We start from the raw sequence: 16134 nt of genomic DNA, 5'->3' as shown, positions 1-16134 counted from the left end.
TTGTGCCACCGTATTTTGGATCAGTTGGCGTTTCCGGGTCAGTCTCAAAGGCAGGCCACATAGAGCGAGTTACAGCAGTGTCGCCTGGAGGTGACCATTGGGTGGATTTCCATGGCTTGGTCAGACAGAATGGGGCCAATTGCCAAGCCTGGCACTAGGGTAGGAAGGGGCGATGCATTGGGGTAGGCAGGGTCTGAGCTGGCCTTCTAAGCCTCTCCTGTGGAGCTCCCGCTGCCCCCCCCCAAAGTTGCCTTATGCTGACTCAGACCCTGGGGGTCCACCAATGTCCGCAGTGTCTGCTCAGACTGGCAGCAGCTCTCTCTCCAGGGTCTCAGGTGGGAAAGGGTCTTTCCCATCACGTGGTCCTTTCAGCTGGAGACGCTGGGGGTTGAACCTGGGACCTTCTGCCTGCCAAGCAGCAGCTTTCCCACTGAGCTGCAGCCCTTCCTTCAAACGGGCTTCTTGCAAGCTTTGCAAAACTGAACAGTTGGAGAGGGCTTTCCAACCAAGGCACCAGGGGAGCGCTGTATATTAATTGATGAACTTATAAGTCACTTGGGGAATCACGAGGGACTGCGGTCTCTCTCTGCTACTGTGTGTAGCTTGGTGGTGCTACAGATTGTTGTATGCAGCGGCCCCCTCACCCGGCCAGCAGCGGAAGGAAGGAAGGAAGGAAGGAAGGAAGGAAGGAAGGAAGGAAGGAAGGAAGGAAGGAAGGAAGGAAGGAAGGAAGGAAGGAAGGAAGGAAGGAAGGAAACGAGGTAGCTGCCCGGCCGCTTTCTTCTCTTCTTTTCCGCTGCCTGGTCCAGCGGCGAGGAGGTGCTGAGCAGACCGGCGGCGGCCCCCCTGGGTGGGTGGGATTCGAACCGGAGGCCCCGCGGGCCACCTGACAAGGCAAGGCACGGCCGGGCACGCCTCCTCCAGCAGCAGCGGCAGGGAGGGAGGGAGGGAGGGAGGCGGGCCCGGCGGCCGCGCTTTGCTTTGCTTTGCTTTGCCCTCCCCTGCCGGGCGGCGCGGGATGTGAGGTCAGGCAGCGGAAGGAAGGAAGGAGGGAAGGGAAGGGAAGGGAGGCAGGCGGCCGGACCTCCTCCTGCTGCGCGTGCTCCTGCTGCGGCCCGGGCCCGGGGCTGGGGTGCGGCGGGCGGGCGGGCGGGATGACGCTGGCGGTCTTCTTCGGGTGCGCCTTCGTGGCCTTCGGGCCGGCGCTGGCCCTCTTCCTGCTCACCGTGGCCGCCGACCCGCTCCGCATCATCATCCTCATCGCCGGGTGGGTCCGTGGCTCGCCCCTCCCCCGGCGGCGGTTGCGGGGGGCGGTTGGGTCAAGGGGGGGCTCTTCCCTCCCTCCCTCCCCTGCTGGCCGGGGGGGGGGGCGCGGGGAGGGTCTCCTTCTCCTCCTCCCAGCGGTGGTGGCGGTAGTGGGGGGGGGCTCCTCTCCTCTCCTCTCCTGGCCTGGGCCCCGATCCTCCTGGTAAAGGGAGGGGGTCCTGGGCTCCTCCTGCGGGGTGGGGGTCCCAGAGCGGCCCTGCCTGGCGGGGGGGAGGGGGAGGCAGGGGAAGGGTCCGCCCTCCTCTCTGACCCTCTGTTCTCCCCCCACCCCGCAGGGCCTTCTTCTGGCTGGTCTCGCTGCTGCTGTCCTCGCTGGTGTGGTTCGTGGCGGTGAAAGCCAGCGACCCCAGGGATGAGGCGCTGCAGAAGGGCCTGCTCATCTGCGGGGTGGTCTTCTCCGTCCTCATCCAGGAGGCCTTCCGCTTCCTCTACTACAAGCTGCTCAGGTGCGCCAGGAGTGGGGAGAGCTGGGGCTGCCCCCAGGCCTGGGTCTCTGGGGAGGGGAGAGCCCCAGGCGGGGTGCCAGAGGGGAGCCCCCCCCCCACAGCCCCTTAGCCAGCAGTTCCAGAGCAGAGTTAGCCCTGGGGGTGGGGGGTGGGGGACCGTGCCGGCTGCACCTGAATCCCGGCAGGCACTGGAAGCCTCTGACTGGACCAGGGCATCTGCACACAGCCATAGCGGGGCGGGGGGCTGCCTTCTTGCAAAAGAAGCCACAGAGAGGGAGGGCTGGCCGGGAGTGGGGCTTATCCCGCTGGTCCTTGGGAGCCAGCAGAGAGGCCGGCCTTCCTTTGGGGGATGGGGTTGGGCGGCTTTCTTCAGGTGCAGTTTTTGATCCTGGCCCAGAATGCTTCTAATGCCAAGGTGGAGTTTTGCACTCTTTTCCTGTGAATTTAGGGGGAAGTGTTTGTGAGTTTCCTGCATTGTGCAGGGGGTTGGACTAGATGACCCGAGAGGTCCCTTCCGACTCTAGGATTCTTCCCTTCCCTTCCCTCCCCAGAAAGGCGATCGAGGGACTGGTGGCCCTGAGTGAAGACGGATGCTGGCCTGTCTCTATCCAGCAAATGGCCTACGGTGTGTTTTGGGGGTAGGGGAGGGGGGCTTTCCTTTTCCAAGGGGGCACGCAACGCCTCCGCAGTGAACCCATTAGGCAGCGGGAGACTTCTTGAAGACCCCTCCCCCTGCGAAGTGCTGGGTGCATGTAGGGGGGCAGAGGGACGTTCAGTGGGTCTGTCCTGTCCTTTTGGTGGTGGAGGGGAAGGGGGTTTATGCAGTTCCTGCACTTGTATCCCAGAGCATGCAAGAGTTCAGCTGGAGAGTCTCCCCCCCCCCCCCGCCGTAGCTCCCTGCCAGTAGCTGGCTGATCAGAGTCTCCTGCAGCGGTGGGTGCAGGAGGGGGGCAGCAGTGGGCCTCCTCCAACATTGCGTGCCTGGCGATGTCCCTTCAGTGGCTGGCCTGGGCTTCGGACTCATGAGCGGTGCCTTCTCCATGATCAACCTGCTGGCCGACGCTGTGGGTCCAGGCACCGTGGGCATCTACGGGGATTCTCAGCTCTACTTCCTGACATCAGGTAAGTCCCCCCCCTCCTGCCAGACCTGCCATGGCACCAGACAGCGCTGTTCGGGGGGACACCCCCCCCCCCGTGCCCAGTGTATGCAAACCATCTCTCCCCCCTCACCCACTCAGCCTTCATGACCCTGGTGATGATCTTTCTCCACACGTTCTGGGGGATCGTGTTCTTCCACGGCTGCGAGACCCGGCAGTGGTGGGAGGTGAGCGCAGTGGTGATCACCCACCTCATCGTCTCTGGCCTGGTGAGTATGGGCGGGGGGGGGGGGGGAGAGGAAGCGCTCTCCTGCTGCTGCCTGCCTCGGGCGGAGGGTGGGGTTTGGGTCGCCCTGCCCTGGCTCAGTACACCTTAGTCTGCGAGTCTGACGTGAGTTAGCTGTGATGCGGGGGGGGGGGGGGCGGTGTGTGCTTTGTTTGCTGGGTCTGCAGCAGCCTGGGCTGCCCAAGAAAAGAGAATCTTCTGGGTCTAGCTTCACCCTCAGCAGGATCTCCTTTCCACTCCCAGCCCAGAGAAGCCAAGGAGCAGGCTAGACTCAGCCGCCTTCCTCTCCGTCTGTCTTTCTCTCCTGCAAAACGGAGGGAAGCTCTGAGGCCCTTCTGCCTTGAGCAGCTTTAGCAAGAATAAGTAAAAAATCTGCTCACACAATCCCAGCTTTTCTGGTGGGTTTCCCACAAGCACAGCAAGAATAGCCGCCCATTTCTTTCAACCTAGCAAAGACGGGAGGCCTTTGCAGCCTCTGGTTTTGCATCTGCCTGCGTTGATTCAAAGTTCTTAGCTGCAGGTATGCAGTTCGCCTCCCTCGTCCTTCGGAGCGAAGCCCAGATCCAGTGGGTGTCTGGCTCTCTGCAGCCATGTGGGCTGGGCTTGCGTGGTCTCCTCAGGGGCCAAGTCCGGAGGGAGGGAAGCTGTAGCATTTGGCACTGGGCACACCCAGCCTGTCCCCAGTGGAAGGGGGGGATGCCTGAGGTTCCCCCCTGACCTCCATACGCATCTTCCAGCTCTGGCCAGCCAGATCCTTTAGAGGCTGGCTCCAAGGCAGGTCTTTATGCCAAACTCAAAGGAGCTGGCCAGAACAGACCCTAGTGGGGGCCTCTCCCCCCTCCCCCTGGGCAGAGGGGAGATGTCGTGGGTGATGTCTACTTGGCACTACCCCTGGGACAAAGGAGGGGTCCTAGCAATGCTTGTGCCCCAGCAATATGGTAAGCGGGAACCAAGAAAGACCAAAATCTGATCCTACTATGGGGGCTTTCTGCAGCAGGCACACCCAATTGAAATTCCTGCTCTCCCTCCAATCACTGGGAGGAGGTACCAAGTAGAATAATAGAAGAGTTGGAAGGGACCTCCAGGGTCATCTAGTCCAACCCCCTGCACAATGCAGGAAACTCACAAACACCTCCCCCTAAATGCACACGATCTTCATTGCTGTCAGGTGGCCATCTAGCCTCTGTTTAAAAACCTCTACGGAAGGAGGTTCCCAAGGAGGAAGCCTATTAGAATCATATTAGAGTTGGAAGGGACCTCCAGAGTCATCTAGTCCAACCCCCTGTGCAATGCAAGGAATCCAGAAAATACCTCCCCCCAAATTCACAGGATCTTCATTGCTGTCAGATGGCCATCTAGCCTCTGTTGAAAAACCTCCAAGGAAGGAGAGCCCACCACTTCCCGAGGAGGAAGCCTGTTAGAATCATAGAAGAGTTGGAAGGGACCTCCAGGGTCATTTAGTCCAACCCCCTCTGCAATGCAGGGAATCCAGAAACTACTGGATAGATAGGGGAACATATAAGGGTAGACACACAGGGTGATATTACCTATTGTAGTTTTCGAGGAAGGCTCCAATGGTGACAAGTGAAGGAATGGGTAAAGGACCCGAAACTGATCAGGGATGGATCTATGCAGCGGAAGGTGGGATACTGCTAGAAGCACACATGAGTGGAGTTGGGTCAGAGGTTAGATAGGCTCCCTTAGAACCTTAGGGGATGGGAGGTCAGAGGGAGGAGAAAGGGGAGGCTCTGCAATGACCAGAAGGGCTGGACTATTGCAGAGCCAATAGAAAGTTCCTTGGGGACACCTAATTGGGTACCTGTCTTGACCAATGAGCTTGCCTGGATCCTGGGTACCTGAAAGAATCTTCCTGATTAGAACAGGCCATGAGGCGGCTCCGAAGTGACAGAATAGAAGTGATTACTGGGTGGGGAACACTTAAGATTAGATGGGCTTATCTGAAAAGGTGACAATAGGGAATCAAATATTGACCTAGGTATCCCCCGGATTAGACAACAGACTTGGCTCTTGGCTGAAGATGGTCTTCCTCTTTTTCTATCTTCTTCCTGGCACCAGTCTTTGTTCTGGGTTTCGTTAGACAAAGGCTTGAGTGGTCTGGCAGGGTATGCTTGATTGCCTTATGCAAAAGCTGAAGCAGATGCTGGAGATGGAATCAGGAAAACAAGATGGATTCTGGTGGTGTTAGCCCTTGTTTCATGGAAACAGGCTGGAAACTGTTTGCTTGTACAGTTCATGGTGGCATGGCTTCCTTTACTGCAGCGGCCAAGACTGGGCACACAAGGAGTAGCTGGAGCACGTCTGTAGTTCTGGCTAACACCCATCAGAGATGTAGAATGCAGCTGCAAAGCTGAGGCTTATAGTATCCACATAAGCCTTAGAGACTGTGGGCAAAGTCCACTTCTTAGAGCAGATGTGTGAGAGTCAAACTCCAGGCACCCTGGCAACCATACTGGTGATCACGATGTCCATATGTATGAAAAGTAGGGGGTTTTTTCCTCACAATACCTCCCCACATGTCCATATGTATGAAAAGTAGGGGGCTTTTTCCTCACAATACCTTGGGGGGGGAGGGGGGGCTCCCTCTTGGGTATCCTGCCCCCCCCAGGGAAAGTGTACGTGCAATACATAGCCTCTCCTCTCCCGGGGTAGTGAATGCCACGTGGTCATTGTCCAGCTATGCCTGGCAGATGGTCACTGCAATGGCCTCTCCTACATTACTGCATCCGTGGCAACACCTTCCTGCTGGTCTCCCCCGTTTCTCACAGAGTTTGCCACGCCATGGTGCGACCGAATATCCGGCAGTATAACCGGATGGGCAGGCTGGGCTCACCAACCTCGCCAGCCAAGAGAAGGAAAACTCTAACATCAAACCCGGGCAGATAGAGCTCGTTAATGTAACACCTACCACCTGGAGGACTCGCTGCCGGCGTCCCGGCTTACTGGGCCATGGCAGATGACCCCAAGGTGAAAGGGTGGAGCCAGTACCGCGCACACTGTGCTTCACCTAAAAATTCCTCTGTGCAGGCCTGAAGGGCATATCCACATCCACAACCCACAACACACCAAGTCCTGCAGCGATGGGCAAGGGGCGAAACGGCAGGTGGAAGATGCCACTGGAAGCCGCAGTCCCGATCCTGCATGTAGGCGGTTCAGGGTATTGGTCGCCTGATGCTGACTCGGAGACGAAAGCATTTTTCGGCAGCACCCTGAACGACCAAGCAGCCTTATCTAGGGACAGCACTGCTTGCTCCACACGGAGAGGGGCCTAGAAAAGGTGGCCTAAACAAAGCTCATCTCCCCCCCCCCCAGTTGGCTAGCCGCGGTCAACGGGCATCCTTACTTATGGTCAAAAAATAACAACAAAGAAAAGGCATGAACCTGCCTCACAAAGTGTGCAAACACTAAAGCTTGCGTGTTGGAACATCAGAACCATGCTTGACACAGTAGACAGTGGTTGCCCTGAACGACGCTCTGCTCTAGTTGCCCACGAACTTCTCAGGTTGAATATTGACATAGCAACTCTCAGTGAGGTCCGTTTCCCTGAGGAAGGTAGTCTTCAAGAACATGGTGCTGGCTATACCCTCTACTGGTCGGATAAGTCAAAGGCTGAGAGCCGCCTTTCTGGCGTTGGCTTCATGGTCAGGAACTCCATTGCCTCCAAACTCGGAAACCTGCCAACAGGTCACTCAGATCGCATCATGTCCATGCGCCTCCCACTTCAAAACAAGCAACATGCAACACTCTTCAGTGTGTATGCCCCAACCCTTCAAGCAGATCCTGCAGAAAAGAACAAGATCTATGCTGATCTACGCAACCTCATACGGAAGACCCCTACAGAGGACAAGGTGATCATCCTTGGCAACTTCAATGCCAGAGTAGGTAAAGACTCGGAAGCCTGGAAAGGAGTACTTGGCAAACACGGCATTGGCAACTGCAATGATAACGGGCGCCTCCTGCTAGAATTCTGCACGGAGCACCAGCTCACCATCACCAACACTATCTTTCAGCAGAAGAACAGCCTGAAGACAACCTGGATGCACCCACGGTCCAAGCACTGGCACCTTATCGACTACATTCTGGTGCGCCAGAGAGACCTTCAAGATGTCTTACACACCCGAGTAATGCCCAGTGCGGAATGTCATACGGATCATCGTCTTGTACGCTGCAATCTCCGTCTTCACTTTAAACCCACACCCAGGAGAGGAGGTATCCCTCGGAGGAAGCTTCAGGTTGGCAGCCTTCAGTCAGCCGAAGTTAAAGCTGCCTTCCAGGCAAAACTTCAGTCAAGAATTGAGGACCCCAGTTGCCCCACAGACCCTTCTCCAGAAGCACTCTGGGAACACCTAAAAACTACCATCCTGTCGATCTCTGAAGAAGTCCTTGTGTTCTCCACAAGGAAGAACAAGGACTGGTTTGACGAGAACAATCAAGAGATCTAAGAATTACTAGCGAAAAAGAGATCTGCCTACCAAGCACATCTTGCTCAGCCCTCCTGTCCTGGGAAAAAAGCAATCTTTCGCGCTGCATGTAGCAACCTCCAGCGCAAGCTTCGAGACATTCAGAACGAGTGGTGGACCAAGCTTGCAGAGAGAACCCAGCTGTGTGCAGACACTGGTGATTTAAGAGGGTTCTACGAAGCCCTGAAGGCAGTATATGGCCCATCATATCAGGCTCAGAGTCCCTTGCGTAGTGCAGACGGTCAAGTGCTCCTCACAGACAAGGCATCCATACTGAACCGGTGGTCGGAGTATTTTCAGGTTCTCTTCAGTGCCAACCGCGTAGTTCAAGATTCAGCAATCCACCTCATCCCACTTCAACCAGTGAAAACAGAGTTGGATGAGATCCCCACCCTAGAAGAGACTGTTAAAGCCATCAAGCAACTGAAAAGTGGCAAGGCAGCGGGAGTTGATGGAATCCCACCAGAGATCTGGAAGCATGGGGGCACAGTACTACATAGCACACTTCACAAAGTACTTGTCACCTGCTGGGAACAAGGCAAACTACCACAGGACTTTCACGATGCAATCATCATCACTCTACACAAGAACAAAGGGGAAAAGTCAGACTGCTCCAACTACCGGGGGATAACCCTGCTCTCCATCGCAGGCAAAATCCTTGCCAGAATACTCCTGAACAGACTGGTGCCCACCATTGCAGAAGAACTCCTCCCAGAGAGCCAGTGCGGCTTCAGAGCTAACAGGAGCACCACCGACATGGTATTTGTTCTCAGGCAGCTCCAAGAGAAATGCAGGGAACAGAACAAGGGTCTATATGTGACTTTTGTCGACCTTACCAAAGCTTTCGATACCGTTAGCAGGAAAGGCCTGTGGCAAATCTTGGAACGTTTAGGATGTCCCCCAAGGTTCCTCAGCATCATCATCCAGCTACATGAAGACCAGCGAGGCCAAGTCAGACACTGCAACGACCTCTCGGAGCCCTTCCCAATAGGCACAGGTGTAAAGCAAGGCTGCGTTCTCGCGCCAACTCTCTTTACGATCTTCTTTAGCATGATGCTTCAAAGAGCCGTAGTAGATCTAGATGATGATGATGGTGTCTACATCCGCTATCGCACCGATGGCAGCCTGTTCAACCTGAGGCGACTAAAGGCTTACTCCAAGACAATGGAAAAACTTATCCGCAAGCTACTGTTTGCTGATGCTGCTGCATTCGTCTCCCACTCGGTATCAGCTCTGCAGCATATGACGTCCTGCTTTGCAGAGGCTGCCAAGCTATTCGGCCTAGAAGTTAGTCTGAAGAAGACAGAAGTTCTCCACCAGCCTGCACCCCAGGAAGATTATCACCCTCCCTGCATCACTGTGGGTGAATCAGTTCTGAAGACAGTCCAGCAGTTCAGCTACCTGGGGTGCATCATCTCCTCAGATGCCAAGATCGACAAGGAGATTGACAACAGGCTGGCAAAGGCAAACCGTGCATTTGGCCGACTACACAAAAGAGTGTGGAGCAACAAGCAGCTGAAAAAAAGGCACAAAGATCAATGTTTACAAAGCGGTTGTGATGACAACCCTCATCTACGGCTCCGAATCTTGGGTTTTATACCGTCATCACCTGCGACTCCTTGAGCGCTTTCATCAGCGCTGCCTTCGCACCATCCTCAACATCCACTGGAGTGACTTTGTGACCAAACTGAAGTCCTCAAGAGGGCGGAGGTTACAAGCATCAAGGCACTGCTGTTGAAGACGCAGCTGCGCTGGGCAGGGCATATTTCTAGGATGGAAAACCACCGCCTTCCCAAGATTGCTCTGTATGGCGAACTTTCCACCGGCCATCGAAATAGAGGGGCACCAAAGAAGAGGTACAAGGACTCCTTGAAGAAATCCCTTGGCACCTGTCACATCAACCATCACCACTGGTCTGACCTAGCCTCAGATCGCAAAGCATGGAGGCACACCATCCACCAGGCTGTCTCTTCCTTTGAGAACGCACGCATAGCTGGTCTTGAGGACAAAAGGAGATTGAGGAAGAATCGCACTGCTACAGCACCAACCCCAAATCAGACTTTTCCCTGCAGCCACTGTGGCCGGATCTGCCTGTCCTGCATTGGTCTTGTCAGCCACCAGCGAGCCTGCAGCAGACGTGGACTACTGCACCCTTCTTAAATCTTCGTTCGCGAAGTCAAGCCGAGAATGGAGAGAAAGAGAAAAACCTCCCCACACACATACAGCTTCCATGCCCAGAAGATGGCAAAACCCTCCAGGATTCCTGGCCAAACGGGCCTGGAGAAAAATTGCTGCCCGACCCCAGAATGGGTGATGCAGCCCTTCCTGCCCTCCTTCTCATGATCTGCCTAATTCACAGAATCAGCATTGCTGTCGGATGGCTGCCTAGCCTCTGCTTAAAAACCACCAAGGAAGGAGAGCCCACCACCTCCCAAGGAGGAAGCCTGTTCTACTGAAGCTTAATTTCAACCCTTTGGTTCTGGTCCAACCTTCTGGGGCAACAGAAAACAAATAAAATGAATTTTAATGGGGATAAATGTAAAGTTCTGCATTTAGGTAGGAAAAATCTAATGCATCATTATAGTTCCCAGGACAGATCCTTGAGGCACTCTGCTTGTTACTCCTCTCCAAGAGGACGAGGAACTCTTCACAAGCACTCTTTGGGTGAGATCTGTCAGCTAGTTACAGATCCACCTCTCAGTAACAGGATCCAAACCACATTTTACCTACTTGTCAACAACAACAATGTGGAACCTTATCAAAAGCCTTACTGAAATCCAGATAAACTATGTCTACAGCATTCCTGATCCAGCAAGGTAGTAACTTTCTCAAAAAAAGAGAGATAAGGTTAGTTTGACATGACTTGTTCTTGAGAAACCCATGCGGGCTCTTAGTAATCCCAGCCATTTTTTCTAAATGCTCAAGGACTGACTGTATGATGATTTCTTCTAAAATGGAGAAAGTAGAGAAAGAAGTACTTTTCTCCCTTTCTCACAATACGAGAACTCGTGGGCATTCGATGAAATTGCTGAGCAGACAGGTTAAAACGGATAAAAGGAAGTACTTCTTCACCCAAAGGGTGATTAACATGTGGAATTCACTGCCACAGGAGGTGGTGGAGGCCACAAGCATGGCCACCTTCAAGAGGGGGTTAGATAAAAATATGGAGCAGAGGTCCATCAGTGGCTATTAGCCACAGTGTGTATGTGTGTGTGTGTGTGTGTGTGTATATATATATATATATATATATATATATATATATATATATATATATATTTGGCCGCTGTGTGACACAGAATGTTGGACTGGATGGGCCATTGGCCTGATCTAACATGGCTTCTCTTATGTTCTTATGTTCTTAACTTTTCCAATAATAGACATTAGAGGTTGAGAGGTTGGTAGTCACCCGGATCGTCCTTTTCCCCCTTCTTGAAGATGGGGACAACATTTGCCCAGAGTTGCTACATGTTTAGTTGCCTCTATGAAAATCTGTTCTAACTAGGGATGGCTGTGAACCAGGAAAATGCAGTTCAGTTTATGCCTTGTTTGAGAACCATGAACTGTTACAAGCGTTTAGGAGCCAAATGAACCAGTTTGGTTTGTGAGGTGAATGGTTTGCTAGAACCCTTCCCCACCCCAAGCTGGAGACACCAAACTTGGGCTCCAGAACGAGGCTCAACCCCTGCCCCAAGTGAAGGCATTCACTCCCCCCCACCTCAAGGGGAGCTGAAGAGCAGTTGTAATTCTGAGTGATCTCCAGTCCTCACCTGGAGATTTACAGAGAGCAAGCCATGAAAAATAACTAACAACAATGATCAAAACCACTCAGTTCTGTTACAGATTCACCAGATTCATACAGCCTGTGCAGGGCTTGTCCAATTCCGATTTTCCCTGAAGGTCCTTGAGGTCTGACTGCCCGATTTTGAATGATATGGTTCTTTGATGAATATGCTTCTTTGGTAAAAAAAACAACAAAAAACCCTTGGAAGGTGGCTTAGTCAACAGAACTGTCAGACCCTTTTGTGATAAGTCCATACTTATACTTATATACACGTGTGGACCAAATAATACAGGAGGCAAGACTTGCTTTGGACTTACGCAGTTATTTAATTTCATATCGGGATGGGACTGACCCAGCAGGGCTCTCCTGATGTTCTTTGCAGGGGAAGGACTCAGCTTCTCTGCCCTGCTGTTGACCCTCCAGAGGAACTGGTTGGCCCCTGTGGGAGACAGGAGGCTGAACTAGCTGGACCCTCACTGGTCTGATACAGCAGGGCTCTCCTGATGTTCTTCTCAGGGGAAGGCCTCAGCCTCTCTGACCTGTTATTGGCCCTCCAAAGGAACTGGTAGGCCACTGTGTGAGACAGGAGACTGGACTGGATGGACCCTCACTGGTCTGATCCAGCAGGGCTCTCCTAATGTTCTTGGCAGGGGAAGGCCTCGGCCTCTCTGCCCTGCTGTTGACCCTCCAGAGGAACTGGTTGGCCCCTGTGAGACAGTAGGCTGGACTAGAGGCACCCTCACTGGTTTGATCCAGCAGGGTTCTTCTGATGTTATTCTCAGGGGAAAGCCTCTACCTCTCTGCCCTGTTGTTGTCCCTCCAAAGGAAGTGGCTGGCCCTTGTGTGAAACAGGAGGCTGGACTAGATGGACCCTCCCTGGACTGACCAAGCAGGGCTCTTCTGAAGTTCTTCTCAGGGGAAGACCTCAGCCTCCCTGCCCTGTTGTTGTCCCTCCAGAGGAACTGGTTGGCTACTGTGTGAGGCAGGAGGCTGGACTAGATGGACCCTCCCTGGTCTGACCCAGCAGGGCTCTTCTGATATTCTTCTCAGGGGAAGGCCTTGGCCTCTCTGCTTTGTTGTTGGCCCTCCAGAGGAACTGGTTGGCTACTGTGTGAGGCAGGAGGCTGGACTAGATGGACCCTCCCTGGTCTGACCCAGCAGGGCTCTTCTGATGTTCTCAGGGGAAGGCCTCGGCCTCTCTGCCCTGTTTTTGTCCCTCCAGAGGAACTGGTTGGCTACTGTGTGAGACAGGAGGCTGGACTAGATGGACCCTCCCTGGTCTGACCCAGCAGGGCTCTTCTGATAGTCTTCTCAGGGGAAGACCTCAGCCTCTCTGCCCTGTTGTTGTCACTCCAGAGGAACTGGTTGGCTACTGTGTGAGGCAGGAGGCTGGACTAGATGGACCCTCCCTGGTCTGACCCAGCAGGGATCTTCTGATATTCTTCTCTGGGGAAGGCCTCGGCCTCTCTGCTTTGTTGTTGGCCCTCCAGAGGAACTGGTTGGCTACTGTGTGAGGCAGGAGGCTGGACTAGATGGACCCTCCCTGGTCTGACCCAGCAGGGCTCTTCTGATGTTCTTCTCAGGGGAAGGCCTCGGCCTCTCTGCCCTGTTGTTGTCCCTCCAGAGGAACTGGTTGGCTACTGTGTGAGGCAGGAGGCTGGACTAGATGGACCCTCCCTGGTCTGACCCAGCAGGGCTCTTCTGATGTTCTCAGGGGAAGGCCTCGGCCTCTCTGCCCTGTTGTTGTCCCTCCAGAGGAACTGGTTGGCCACTGTGTGAGACAGGAGGCTGGACTAGATGGACCCTCCCTGGTCTGACCCAGCAGGGCTCTTCTGATGTTCTTCTCAGGGGAAGACCTCGGCCTCCCTGCCCTGTTGTTGTCCCTCCAGAGGAACTGGTTGGCTACTGTGTGATATAGGAGGCTGGACTAGATGGACCCTCCCTGGTCTGACCCAGCAGGGCTCTTCTGATATTCTTCTCAGGGGAAGGCCTCGGCCTCTCTGCTTTGTTGTTGGCCCTCCAGAGGAACTGGTTGGCTACTGTGTGAGGCAGGAGGCTGGACTAGATGGACCCTCCCTGGTCTGACCCAGCAGGGCTCTTCTGATGTTCTTCTCAGGGGAAGGCCTCGGCCTCTCTGCCCTGTTGTTGTACCTCCAGAGGACCTGGTTGGCTACTGTGTGAGGCAGGAGGCTGGACTAGATGGACCCTCCCTGGTCTGACCCAGCAGGGCTCTTCTGATGTTCTTCTCAGGGGAAGGCCTCGGCCTCCCTGCCCTGTTGTTGTCCCTCCAGAGGAACTGGTTGGCCACTGTGTGAGACAGGAGGCTGGACTAGATGGACCCTCCCTGGACTGACCAAGCAGGGCTCTTCTGATGTTCTTCTCAGGGGAAGACCTCGGCCTCCCTGCCCTGTTGTTGTCCCTCCAGAGGAACTGGTTGGCTACTGTGTGAGGCAGGAGGCTGGACTAGATGAACCTTCACTTGTCTGACCCAGCAGGGCACTTCTGATGTTCTTCTCAAGGAAAGACCTCAGCCTCTCTGCCCTGTTGTTGTCCCTCCAGAGGAACTGGTTGGCCACTGTGTGAGACAGGAGGCTGGACTAGATGGACCCTCCCTGGTCTGACCCAGCAGGGCTCTTCTGATGTTCTTCTCAGGGGAAGGCCTCGGCTTCTCTGCCCTGTTGTTGGCCCTCCAGAGGAACTGGTTGGCCCCTGTGTGAGACAGGAGGCTCGACTAGATGGACCCTCCCTGTTCTGACCCAGCAGGGCTCTTCTGATGTTCTTCTCAGGGGAAGGCCTCGGCCTCTCTGCCCTGTTGTTGTCCCTCCAGAGGAACTGGTTGGCTACTGTGGGAGGCAGGAGGCTGGACTAGATGGACCCTCCCTGGTCTGACCCAGCAGGGCTCTTCTGATATTCTTCTCAGGGGAAGGCCTCGGCCTCTCTGCCCTGTTGTTGGCCCTCCAGAGGAACTAGTGGGGGTCGCTGTGTGCGAAGGCAGCATATGCTAGCCTAGATGGACTCTCACCAGTCAGATCCAGACTTTTCTCTTGAGTGATCCAGCTCCTGCTTCACATCTTGTTAGTCCAGCCAACTTGCATTTATTGATCTCTTGGCTTCATTAAAACCCCACTTTTTGGTGCCCAAAGCAGCAGACAGTTACCCTCCCTCTGGTCTTATTTGCACAACAACCACCATGTGAGGTAGGCTAGGCTGAGAGTGTGGGACTGGCCAAAGGGCAGTTGATCCACACTGGAGCCTCAGAACTACTTTGGCAGTTTACACTCTCCCCCCCCCCCCGCCTTGCCCTGTGGACCCTGTTTGGCTTCTCACCTCCGGTCTTCCCTCCTTGCAGACCTTTTGGAACCCCATTTACCTGGGCAGCCTCCTCCCTGCCTACCTGCTGATGGCAGCTGTTGCAGTGTGGGCCTACCTGCTCTCGGGGGGCTCCAAGAAAAATCTGCACCACTTCCTTCTGTGTGAGTACATGTGGAGATGGGTCACTCCCCTCCTCTGGGCCTGGGCTGCTGCTGGAAAGACCCCCCCTCCTCCACTGGAAGTATGCCTCCCCTCCCCTCCCTCCCCCCATGAGGCCGGCCCCACCCTCTCTGACTCTCCCCTCTGTTCCTCCAGGCCTCCGGAGTGAGACAACGCCTCCACCCCCACAGAGATCCTGAGCCCACCGCCCCCCCTTGAAGATTCTGGCTGGGGGAGGGGATGAGGCAGCTGTGCCTTCAGGGACCAGGACTGTGCAGGGGGGGACTGGACTCCACCTGTGCCTCAGGATATTTTGCATCTGCCCTGGCCCACTGGGCGGGGGGTGGTGCTGAACTGTGGCCCGGCAGCCTGCCTGTGCCTCAGGAGTGAAGGCCGCCCCGGGGCCTCCCCGGAGGCTAGGGGCAGATGCTGCTTGCAGGGGGCAGAGAGCTGGACAGGGTGGGCAAGGGAAGGAAGGGTACGGGCTGGCACGCACTCCTGGTGGCCGTGGGGGTGGGGAGTATGACACAGGCCGAGGGGGTGGGAATGCTTCTTTCCTGCTGATTCCCAGCGGTGTGTGTCTTCATCCCAATAAAGAGAGCCTGGTGTCTTGTTCCTCTGCTTCTCTGTAGGCAAAGGGGAGGGGGGTGCTGTGGATCAGTGGCGGAGCATCTGCCCCCCCCTCTATCTGCTTTGCTCCTACCTGCTGCCCTCTTTTCCTGGCTCTGTTCTCTCCGCACCTTCCCTTACAGCCCCCCCCAACATTGCCTGGCTGCTGGCGTGTCTCCCTAGGGCCCAGCCTGACCTCAGGCGTGGAGGGTGGGCTGGGTGGCCTTTGAGTGCACCTCTGTCCTGGGGCTGGGCCCCTTCCTGCTGAGGTGGGAGGGAGAGAGGGGGGGCTGTAAGGGAGGCAGAGTCTACAAACTGGGGAGGGGGGATTGCTGTGGGTGGGAGTGGCCTGCTGGATTTCTCTCTCTTTCAAGACAACCCCCCTTGTTGCTTCAGATAAGAAAGGCTTGCTTGTGGCCAGACCACCCTGCATTGGCCTAGTGGTACCCTTCTACCTTGCCTCTGCACTCTTCCTTGGACGACCAATGGCAGGAGGGGCCAGAGCCTGGCTCTTGGCGCTCCCAGCCCCCTTCCTGTAGTCTTCTGGGAGATGATGATGCTCTGAGGCTCAGGGAAGGGCCCCTGGGTGGGGCTGCCCCTTTGCCTTCTCCCACTCACAGCTAGTCTGCCCCCCCCGCCC

At 55.3% G+C, this 16134-nt stretch overlaps 1 protein-coding gene across 1 annotated transcript; it reads left to right on the top strand.

Moving 5' to 3' along the window:
• The first annotated feature begins 1021 nt into the window (after positions 1 to 1021).
• Positions 1022 to 15085, top strand: LOC132590576 (gamma-secretase subunit Aph-1b-like). Its single transcript, XM_060263512.1, has 7 exons — positions 1022 to 1267; positions 1602 to 1772; positions 2324 to 2397; positions 2772 to 2894; positions 3011 to 3138; positions 14764 to 14887; positions 15042 to 15085. Exons 1-7 carry the CDS (start codon positions 1155 to 1157, stop codon positions 15083 to 15085), a joined length of 777 nt encoding a protein of 258 aa, XP_060119495.1. The 5' UTR covers positions 1022 to 1154.
• The last annotated feature ends 1049 nt before the right edge of the window (positions 15086 to 16134 follow it).

The sequence above is a fragment of the Heteronotia binoei genome, unplaced genomic scaffold (genome assembly GCF_032191835.1).
Source record: "Heteronotia binoei isolate CCM8104 ecotype False Entrance Well unplaced genomic scaffold, APGP_CSIRO_Hbin_v1 ptg000322l, whole genome shotgun sequence".
In the NCBI taxonomy this organism is placed as follows: Eukaryota; Metazoa; Chordata; class Lepidosauria; order Squamata; family Gekkonidae; genus Heteronotia; species Heteronotia binoei.
Note: the sequence above shows the minus strand (reverse complement) of the source record. Positions and strands in the feature narration are given on the sequence as shown.